The following is an 11,931-nucleotide window of genomic DNA, read 5'->3' as shown; positions in this document are numbered from 1 at the left end:
CAGAGTAGTCCTAAATGAATTTAAGTTGTAGTGTAACTAATTACTTTCAGCAGTGAGTAACTTAGTAGTAGTTTTTTTTAAAGTAATTAGTCATGTCTAATGCATTACTTTTTGTTTAGTATCAACCCCAGCACTGGCCGGGACACACTGCAGCGCAACATGTTTCTATTGAAGGTTTACTGTGAGTCACTGAGTGTAATGCCTTGTTCTCCTGTGGGCGGATGTGTGTTTCTCTGCAGGGTCCTTTGGAGCAGAAGAATGAACTAGGCATCATGTTCAGACATGCCTACTCTCTGACTGCAGTAGAGAGGGTAAGAGAAGATGAGAACATTTAGATCATCTTAACTCTACGTTAAATAGTATAACCATCAATAATAATTGTTGCTACAAACATTCAGGTCTTAAGAACTCTTATTATACTCTCTACAAAACACTATATTTAGTGTAGTAATGTACCAACGCCCTGAGCAGAGAGTGAAGTCACACTCTGTGTGTGTGTGTGTGTGTGTGTGTGTGTGTGTGTGTGTGTGTGTGTGTGTGTGTGTGTGTGTGTGTGTGTGTGTGTGTGTGTGTGTGTGTGTGTGTGTGTGTGTGTGTGTGTGTGTGTGTGTGTGTGTGTGTGTGTGTGTGTGTGTGTGTGTGTGTGTGTGTGTGTGTGTGTGTGTGTGTGTGTGGTCCTTGTTCAAGCTATGCTCTGAATCTGGGTCCAGCTCCTTTAAAGAGTTGTGAGGGTGATTGGAGCGTCATGTTCCTCCCACTGCTCTCAACATTCTCTGTCTGTTTCCCTCCTCCTCTGCCAGGTCCAGACAGCACACGGCACAGTAGATTTAGTAAGACTCCTCAACCCCTGGGGCAACACCGAGTGGGAGGGGCCCTGGAGTGACATGCAAGGGTTGGTACATACAGGTTTACAGCTGTCAAGTAAAACGTGTTAATGAAGGAGTCAACATGCAGCATTTAAGGAGCCCTATTCTGCTGCTGATTTTCAGGTCAATATCAGTGTGTAGTGTCTCTACTTTAAAGAGTCCTCTCCTGCTGATTTCCAGGTGTATATCAGTATGTAGTGTCTCTACTTTAAAGAGTCCTCTCCTGCTGATGTTCAGGGGCCGTATTTTCACAAAGCATTTTATCTTACCGCTAGGAGTGCTCCTAACTCGCGCTAAAACATTTTACGTAGGAGTTTTTTCTTAAAAGTTATTCACCAAGCCGCTGAGACCTACTCATACTTATCACTAAGTGAACTAAGAGTGACGCGCCGTTGCTATGGATTACGTCGATTCTCGTGCATGAGTTTAGAAGCGGTCAGTACGGTGATTGGTTGTTCAGAGCAGGCGGTCTCGGTGAAACTCATCAGCAACATCCCACAAACGAGCCCACTAAAACAAGGAAATAGCCTAGGCTAGAAATGTATTCCTATCAAATAGTTATGGACAGTGCAGTTAGCAGAATACACGCATGATGACAAGTTTGTGCAGACAAACGATAATGACGTTGTATATGCACATTAAAGAGAGAGAGCAAACAATACAAATACGTAAATTGCATTAAATCAAGGAGGCAATTAAAAGCACCCTGCAAACTATTATCCAATGAGCATATTTCCAGCACTTAAACACTTTCAATAACAGCCCATACCTCCGTTCAAGTCCCCCTATCATGATGAATGAAAACAATCTGCGTGTTGATGGAATGTACTTTCTTTCTATTGACGAACACGTCCTCATCTTTTGATGGCGCAATTATTTTTATGTGCGTCCCGTCAATAGCACCGACCGCACCGGGCATACCTGCAATTGCCATGAAGTTGGCTTTGATCCTGTGTAGTTGTTGATTGTCCAAAAGAAACCGGATAAACTGTTGGATGATATGTGGTCAAGAGAGCGCGTTGATGGTTTGGTTTATGGCACGGCTGACTGATGGTTGCGATATCCCTAAATCGTCGGCATTGCAAAGTTGCATTTTCCCTGTTGCTAAATATTTTAGTGTTGCCAAACATTTTATTTCCGGACTAATCGGGTTATTCCTGTTAGTCGGGGATGTTATTGCATCCTGCACTAATTCCACAACAAGTTTGATACCCTCACGATTTAGCCTATATCTCTTGATCAATTCACAGTCTTCCATTGTCTCCAAAACATTTCGTCTCGCAGCCATTTTCAGATTCTTTGTGAATAGGTCTTACTGAGTTAGGAGTCCTCTCGAGGACTTTTAAGCTCTCCTAAACTTAGGTGCTACTTTTAGGCCTAAAATACTTTGTGAATTGCTCTTAGTGAATACAATTAGGAGTCCTAAATTTAAGACTGACACGCCCATTATGTTTAGGAGTTTCTCCTAAATTTGCCAGTAGGAGCTACTTTTAGCCCTAAGATCCTTTGTGAATACGGTCCCAGGTGTATATCAGTATGTAGTGTCTTTAATTTAAAGAGTCCTCTCCTGCATATGTTCAGGTGTATATCAGTATGTAATCTCTCTACTTTAAAGAGTCCTCTCCTGCTGATGTTCAGGTGTATATCAGTATGTAGTGTCTCTCCTTTAAAGAGTCCTCTCCTGCTGATGTTCAGGGGCCGTATTCACAAAGCATTTTATCTTACCACTAGGAGTGCTCCTAACTCGCGCTAAAACATTTTACGTAGGAGTTTTTTCTTAAAAGTTATTCACAAAGCCGCTGAGACCTACTCATACTAAGGATAAATCACTAAGAGTGAACTAAGAGTGACGCGCCGTTGCTATGGATTACGTCGATTCTCGTGCATGAGTTTAGAAGCGGTCAGTACGGTGATTGGTTGTTCAGAGCAGGCGGTCTCGGTGAAACTCATCCGCAACATCCCACAAACGAGCCCACTAAAACAAGGAAATAGCCTAGGCTAGAAATGTATTCCTATCAAATAGTTATGGACAGTGCAGTTAGCAGAATACACGCATGTTGACAAGTTTGTGCAGACCACGATAATGACGTTGTATATGCACGTTAAAGAGAGAGAGCAAACAATAAAAATACGTAAATTGCATTAAATCAAGGAAGCAATTAAAAGCACCCTGCAAACTATTATCCAATGAGCATATTTCCAGCACTTAAACACTTTCAATAACAGCCTATACCGCCGTTCAAGTCCCCCTATCATGATGAATGAAAACAATCTGCGTGTTGATGGAATGTACTTTCTTTCTATTGACGAACACGTCCTCATCTTTTGATGGCGCAATTATTTTTATGTGCGTCCCGTCAATAGCACCGACCACACCGGGCATACCTGCAATTGCCATGAAGTTGGCTTTGATCCTGTGTAGTTGTTGATTGTCCAAAGGAAACCGGATAAACTGTTGGATGATATGTGGTCTTGAGAGCGCGTTGATGGTTTGGTTTATGGCACGGCTGACTGATGGTTGCGATATTCCTAAATCGTCGGCATTGCAAAGTTGCATTTTCCCTGTTGCTAAATATCGCAGTGTTGCCAAACATTTTATTTCCGGACTAATCGGGTTATTCCTGTTAGTCGGGGATGTCATTGCATCCCGCACTAATTCCACAACAAGTTTGATACCCTCACGATTTAGCCTATATCTCTTGATCAATTCACAGTTTTCCATTGTCTCCAAAACATTTAGTCTCGCAGCCATTTTCAGATTCTTTGTGAATAGGTCTTACTGAGTTAGGAGTCCTCTCGAGGACTTTTAAGCTCTCCTAAACTTAGGTGCTACTTTTAGGCCTAAAATACTTTGTGAATTGCTCTTAGTGAATAAAATTAGGAGTCCTAAATTTAAGACTGACACGCCCATTATGTTTAGGAGTTTCTCCTAAATTCGCCAGTAGGAGCTACTTTTAGCCCTAAGATCCTTTGTGAATACGGCCCCAGGTGTATATCAGTATGTAGTGTCTCTAATTTAAAGAGTCCTCTCCTGCATATGTTCAGGTGTATATCAGTATGTAATCTCTCTACTTTAAAGAGTCCTCTCCTGCTGATGTTCAGGTGTATATCAGTATGTAGTGTCTCTCCTTTAAAGAGTCCTCTCCTGCTGATGTTCAGGGGCCGTATTCACAAAGCATTTTATCTTACCACTAGGAGTGCTCCTAACTCGCGCTAAAACATTTTACGTAGGAGTTTTTTCTTAAAAGTTATTCACAAAGCCGCTGAGACCTACTCATACTAAGGATAAATCACTAAGAGTGAACTAAGAGTGACGCGCCGTTGCTATGGATTACGTCGATTCTCGTGCATGAGTTTAGAAGCGGTCAGTACGGTGATTGGTTGTTCAGAGCAGGCGGTCTCGGTGAAACTCATCCGCAACATCCCACAAACGAGCCCACTAAAACAAGGAAATAGCCTAGGCTAGAAATGTATTCCTATCAAATAGTTATGGACAGTGCAGTTAGCAGAATACACGCATGTTGACAAGTTTGTGCAGACCACGATAATGACGTTGTATATGCACGTTAAAGAGAGAGGAGCAAACAATAAAAATACGTAAATTGCATTAAATCAAGGAGGCAATTAAAAGCACCCTGCAAACTATTATCCAATGAGCATATTTCCAGCACTTAAACACTTTCAATAACAGCCTATACCGCCGTTCAAGTCCCCCTATCATGATGAATGAAAACAATCTGCGTGTTGATGGAATGTACTTTCTTTCTATTGACGAACACGTCCTCATCTTTTGATGGCGCAATTATTTTTATGTGCGTCCCGTCAATAGCACCGACCACACCGGGCATACCTGCAATTGCCATGAAGTTGGCTTTGATCCTGTGTAGTTGTTGATTGTCCAAAGGAAACCGGATAAACTGTTGGATGATATGTGGTCTTGAGAGCGCGTTGATGGTTTGGTTTATGGCACGGCTGACTGATGGTTGCGATATTCCTAAATCGTCGGCATTGCAAAGTTGCATTTTCCCTGTTGCTAAATATCGCAGTGTTGCCAAACATTTTATTTCCGGACTAATCGGGTTATTCCTGTTAGTCGGGGATGTCATTGCATCCCGCACTAATTCCACAACAAGTTTGATACCCTCACGATTTAGCCTATATCTCTTGATCAATTCACAGTCTTCCATTGTCTCCAAAACATTTAGTCTCGCAGCCATTTTCAGATTCTTTGTGAATAGGTCTTACTGAGTTAGGAGTCCTCTCGAGGACTTTTAAGCTCTCCTAAACTTAGGTGCTACTTTTAGGCCTAAAATACTTTGTGAATTGCTCTTAGTGAATAAAATTAGGAGTCCTAAATTTAAGACTGACACGCCCATTATGTTTAGGAGTTTCTCCTAAATTCGCCAGTTAGGAGCTACTTTTAGCCGTAAGATCCTTTGTGAATATGGCCCCAGGTGTATATCAGTATGTAGTGTCTCTACTTTAAAGAGTCCTCTCCTGCTGATGTTCAGGTGTATATCAGTATGTAGTCTCTCTACTTTAAAGAGTATATCAGTATTCAGTGTCTCTACTGTGACATGTCTCCATGCTTTAATGTTTAAAAAGCTCTTTATTTTTCTCATACTGCCTGTGCTGCAGCACCTCTTTTCACCCTCTGTCTGAAACCAGAGCACACATACAGTACAAGCACAAAAACCTATATAACACACTACAGGAGAGGGAAAACGCCAAAAAGCATAATTGGGCTTCTTTAATAGAATGTCTCCATCTTAAGCTACATGGAATTGATAGCTGCTGTACATTTGTGTCTCTCTGCCTGCCTCAGTCTTCCCGAGGTATAAGTTAAAGTTATGCTTTGTAATGCACACAATAACTCACAGTAAGGTAAACATCTGAATATAAATACATATATTTCACACAATCATGATAAGGACGCCAAGCAGCAGACAGGCGTGTGTACATTTTAACTTCATTTATCAACACCTCTAATTGGAAATACATATTTTACTGCTGTATATTCTGTACATATAGATAAATATCTCCCCTCTCTGTTTGTGATCGATCTGTGCAGTCCTGAGTGGAAATCAGTGAGCGTGGAGGAGCAGAGCAGGCTGCAGAGAGTGAGGCGGGAGGACGGGGAGTTCTGGTGAGTGTGTGCTTCTGAACACACACTGCTGATTCTGACTGTCCGCCTTCTGCAAACATGAAACAAAACGCCCTGACATGTGAGGCCCAACCACAAGAAGATCAACAAGGAACACAATTGGGCTTTTCCATGACGTTATATGCTGCTTATTCCCCTCTGTTTAAGAGAGTACATATAAGGTTTGATCCAGGTTATTGTGGCACTTGCTTTTTGTTCAAACAGACCCTATGTCATTATTTACAAAACTGTTTTTATTTCACCTTTTTTCACTTAGAGACTCAACTTTCTATGAGGAACTGACCAGAAAAAGTTTCTGCTGAATCTGCATGATTTAATTTGATGTGGCCAGAATCACACTTACAAGATTGATGGGACACTTTAATAATTTACCTTTACTCTCCCAGGGTTTTGACAGTCTGGATAGCTCAGTGTTCAGACCCTGTTCCCAATACATACATTTGATGACTATAGCAAAGTAATTTAGTAATGTGAACTCTTTAAGTTACTACAACATTTCAGTAATAAAGCCTGGATAGCTAGAGCATCAGACTTTTAATCTGAGGGTCCAGGGTTCAAGTCCCTGTTCAGGCGAGACAAGTTTTAAATGACTAGATGTAGATAGTATCAACAGCAGAGGGATTAAGCTACTAACATGTAGTTTACACTATCATTCATAACTAAAAATATATAGACCAATGCGCTACTATTCTGAGGGTACAGCCAGTGTTCAAGTCCCTGCTCAGGTGAGATGAGTTTAACATTTCTAACTGCGGTTGAACTTCAGTTATATTGTAGGTGAACTACACTACTGCTGTCCAAGTAGATATAATAAAAATGAAGAATTAGTTTAACAAATATAACTTTTCTGGTTTATTTATATTCTGTATGTCTGGAGGGGTGTGTCCTTCAAGTTTTAAAAGATCAAACCACATATTTGTACGGTGGCCCTGAGAGCTTAATGGTGAAATTAATTAATGAAATTAAGCATTAACCTTTTACTTATCATAAGCCTACCAATTCAAATAATAATAATCTGTGAAACTGGCTGTGGAAATTAAACTGTCAAAGTGAAACATATTTACCTACAACAATTGAATTATTCAACCCTTATTGTTACTTAGTGACTGTTGAAAACGTATCTACGTTCAGCTGATGTTAGCCTGTTTCAAAATTAAATGTGTGTATGTCATCAGGTTAAGTGACTAAGCAGGCTAATTATAAGCAAAACAGCATACCCCAGACCATGGCGACAACACGTGTGTCCCAGGCATGTGCATCACTTGGAAAAGATTTTCTGTTGTGGTGTGAGCTTCTCGCTGCAGTTTCTGTATTCTGTGTTTTCTCTCTCTTTCTTCAACGTATTGAGATTTCATGGCAGCCATACATTTTAGCTTGTTTGTAACTCACCTGGATCTTTCTCCTCTCCCTCAGGATGTTGGTGTCGGACTTCCAGCAGAACTTTGAGACGCTGGAGGTGTGTCACCTGACTGAACCTATAGATGAACGGGGATCCAGCGTGCCGTGGTGCAGCATAATGCATCATGGGAACTGGGTGCCTTACATCTCAGCAGGAGGCTCTGCCAAAGAAGGTAAGACATGTGGTGATCAATGATGCAACGTGTCTGGGTTTTATTGTTCTGGGTGTTTGTACCAAAGAATTTCCAATCGAAATAATAAATAACACATTCTTACTAACATCAAGGTAACAGTAAATATCATGTAACTTTTCTGTCAATTCAATTGGGAATTGATTTTAAATACTTACATCACAATTGCATGGGAGCCCTAAAGTTCAAAATATAAATTTCGCAAAATGTAAAAACTCAAATGTATATTTTAGACTAAAAAAGGTTAAAAAGACTTGAATATCTAACCAAATGAGTGACAAAGCTGCAGGACTCAACGCTAACTTTTAAAAGTGGTTGCCAGGCATCAGCTTTTGGTTGCCAAAACTGAAAATATGGTTGCCATTTTTAGTCACCTTATATTTTAAATAATTAAGATACTATACAGTTATACATCAACTTAATAATGAACATGTGACACAAAAGAATGTTCAAATGCTTTACAATAAGTAATTAACACACTTATTTGAAACTAAAGTGGTAGTAAACTTGTCCACCCTCAATTGCTGGTATACAAAACACCAGTAGTGCAGCTGTTGTCATGTTCTTCACAGATCCCCCAAAAAGGAATTGAGCAAGTCACTAGTTTCTTGGTCATCCGTTGTCTTCCTTTCAAATGTGGGTTTTCTTGACCTTTGTGCTGACCCCCACCATAGATCCATTGGCCCTTCACCATTGATTGTGGTTCTGTCATTGGCCAGACTAATACATTTCTAATGTTAAATAAATGAAAAACATTCACAGTTAAGAATTAGATATTAATTATTAATGCTGTAAATTACCTTTAATATGTCTAACTATATTTAAAATGTGTTACCTTTTTATAGAAGTGATTATATTTGTATGCCAATATTTTCCTATGGTAAAGTTTCGTTTTGCACTTTTATTTAGGTATTAATATGATCGGGACTCTTATTTTGAAGGAACTTTTACCGGAAGTGAATGGACAACATTCCTCTTTGCTTTTAGTTCAGATAAGGTTCGGATTCACCTTGCGCTTTTTCAGTTGAATCACTTTGAACATTCGTTTGAGATGTTGACGGGTTGGCTGAACTTTTTACCCCACAGTCTAACAACTTAATTTGCTTCTCCATTTTTTGTAAAACAAACACATGGCGCACCTCGCACGCGAGTAAAGGCAATAGACTAGAGTCTGTATGCAGACCACAGCAAGGAGGCGGATCCTAAAGGGGGTGGATCCTATAGGGGGCGTTTCCTAATGGGTTATGAGCCCTGCCCCCATGGATTTCTTAAAGGTATATGACGCTCTGTTTCTCATTTATTTTAATGCTATGAATGAATCATAAAGGAACTTTGAAAAATAATAATTATAATTAATTTGCATAAAGAATGAAGAGTATACAACCCACAGAGAAGACAAATTAATTGATCTATTGACAGATCATAATGAATACCGAGTCAATTTGATAGTTTATCATAACATAGGATACATTAAACTCACAAATTGTAGGCATATCATTTTTTACTGTTTGTGCAGTGGTAGTAATTATTATTCAAATCAATCAACTACGTTTTATGGAAGATATTGCTGTATATCATTTAACAACATGAGTAGGTTTCTAAATACTGAAGTTGAAGTTACTGTCCTGATGTGTATCATTCATTTGTTCATGTTTTGTCTGGTGGTAAGATTAATTAATTAACGTATTTATTATTTTTGAAACATTACAATACACATCAAATACTAAACATGAAATGTATAGTACATACCAATACATTATACAAAGGAAAATATATACAAAGAGGAAAGTCTTCATTAAACATAAACATTTTATTGGGTGTTCTAATTCAGCAACCACAAAATATGTGCCCAGATTTCATTATCTCTGGCTTCATCAACCAAAATATCCATTTTGATATTTAACATGAACTCAGAAAGAAAAACAGACTGTCTGCCTTATACAACTTTTGTTGGTCATCTTTGAATATCATCCAAGTTTTGTAGATGGACAACTTTGCTATTATTAGTATAAGGTTTACACTAGGCTATATATTTCACTATGGGGTGTGTTAAGACCCAGAATGATATTTGGCTATTTCTGTGTAAATTCCACTTTGAACAGAGACAAGATAAGGGCAGCAACTTGAGTTGCCCAAGCATTGACATGAAACAAACATAATGGTCTGTCTCCTCTGTGACCAAACAAACGGCACATATAGGAGTAGGGACAAGCTTCCATTTGTACAGGTTTTACATATTTGGAAGAATGTCATGTAATATTTGAAAATTGAATTCTGGCAATTGACCCTCTGGAGAAATTGTCTGTAGCTGCCATACATTATTTGACTTTATTTATTTATTTGACATCATTCAACCACAGCTTCCCAGTACGTCTGTATGTATGATGTCTGCTTATATTGTTTTACAATTATATCCTGTCAGAACCATGTGTACATTGTCAATGTAACCTTATTCAAAGGAAGAATCAGAGCATAATAAATGAAGCGGTAATACACTAATACTTGCTATGCACCCAATGTCTGATGCATTATGAACATTCTTATAATGTATTATAATCAGCTTATGACACTGATACACTGTATAATTATAGTTATAAGAACTCATTAATGCTCATAAATGAACTAGTTGATGTGGGATTCAACAATAGTAGGACTCAAGTGTCTCCATTCTCTTATGTAGGGTGTGAGCTTGCTTTACTGAACAGGACTATGAAGCACAGCTTCCCAGTATGTCTGTATGTACAGTATGATGTCTGCTTGTATATTGTTTTACAATTACATCCTGTCAGAGCCATGTGTACATTGTCAATGTAGTCTTTGGGTTTTGCTTCTATTATTTCGAAGCAGGAGCCATTTTTTAGGGATTGCCTTTCTAATAATGAATAATTCACTTACCCAATTCCTTTTATCCTGAAGCTTATGGCATATCTTTAATGCAAATTATACCTGAGTCAATCCAATGTTGATACATTAATGAATTTCCTCTAAGATCCGTTATATACTTAGATCCCCAAATGGTCTGGTTTCCAACCTCATCTCCTGTACAGCTCCTTTAGTGTTCCACCCCCTGCTTTCTGCCAGCTAACCCATCTTTGAATGACACATTGATAGAAAAAAGGAATCCCTGTTAAAATCAAGGTCTTTTCCGAATCAATTGAGAAATAGTTTAGGCAATAGCTTCCAGTCCCCTGATGTTGGGTGATTGATCCATAATACGCTTCAACCAACCATAATGAAGTGCTTCTCTGTGAGATAAAAATATATAGCATTTTAAACCCTGTCTCATAATCTCCAGTGATAACTGATCTTTTTCAATTGTATGCCTCTTTGCAGACCAAATAGTCTAGGGGTAAGATGAATAACTTGGCTTTGGATAAGTTGAGCCTATAAATAAGAAAAAATACTGTACCGTACACCACATGGCTTTAATAAATACATATTGTTTATGAGGAGAGAAAAGCTGTGTTTTTCATCAACGCATATATGGAAAGGAAGTTACATCAACACACATAAGATAATTGCATAACACAAATTCCCCTTAAACCTTCATCTTATTCAAAGGAAGAATTAGAGCATAATAAATGAAGCGGTAATACTGGCTATGCATCATACTTATAATGTATTATAATCAGCTTATAACACTATAATTATTGTTATAGGAACTCATTGATGCTCATAAATGAAGCAGTTGATGTGGGATTCAGCAGTAGTAGGATTCAAGTGTCTCCATGCTCTTGTTCTGAAAACCTATGTAGGATTTAGAAGACGTTTTTAGAATCGGCTATACAGTTATACAGAAGGACCAGAGTTCGCTCTGAATAGGAAGTGTTTTAAGGAAGATTTCAGAACCCATGGTGTAGGACTAAAACACATACAAGCATTTTACAATCACTCACTTAGACTGGCCTCCAGTGTGTTAAAACAAGAGACACAGATCAGTGTCCCTTATTGGGTTAATTAGGGTTAGGCTTGGGGTAAAGATAGTTTTGAGGGAACATAGGGCTGACTGTAGGTACGCTCCCGTGTATGACAGTGCGAAATGTTTGCCTATTCTTTGACTCCTCTTGTCTGTTATTCTGTGTTAAAGTAGTAATAGTCTGTCCTTTAGCACAGTTACATATCTGCCCGGTACAAATGTTTAAGTGAACAGCTTGACCTGTATCTGTTTTTGTGTACTTGTCTAGGCGGATGATGTGTCCCTTCAAAATGTGGCAGGCAAGACAGTTTTCTGAATCTTACATCAATGATTGCTATTAAAAATCATTGCTATCTGAAACATTAAAATACAAGGTTATTTAATTTTCAACAGTGT

The 11,931-nt window shown here is 38.8% G+C and overlaps 1 protein-coding gene across 1 annotated transcript in view; it reads left to right on the top strand.

The window, feature by feature from the left end:
* LOC307035798 (calpain-9) overlaps positions 1–11,931 on the top strand; it is an 81,819-nt gene that overhangs the window by 38,823 nt on the left and 31,065 nt on the right. The window contains exons 6-9 of the mRNA XM_079675500.1: positions 240–311; positions 801–892; positions 5,938–6,012; positions 7,444–7,601. Of these exons, the coding sequence (XP_079531626.1) occupies positions 240–311; positions 801–892; positions 5,938–6,012; positions 7,444–7,601 (397 nt within the window). The remainder of the gene's footprint in view (positions 1–239; positions 312–800; positions 893–5,937; positions 6,013–7,443; positions 7,602–11,931) is intronic.

This window comes from Notothenia rossii, assembly GCF_949606895.1.
Source record: "Notothenia rossii genome assembly, chromosome: 4".
In the NCBI taxonomy this organism is placed as follows: Eukaryota; Metazoa; Chordata; class Actinopteri; order Perciformes; family Nototheniidae; genus Notothenia; species Notothenia rossii.
The sequence above is the reverse complement of the archived record's forward strand: the minus strand, read 5'-3'. Positions and strand labels throughout refer to the sequence as shown.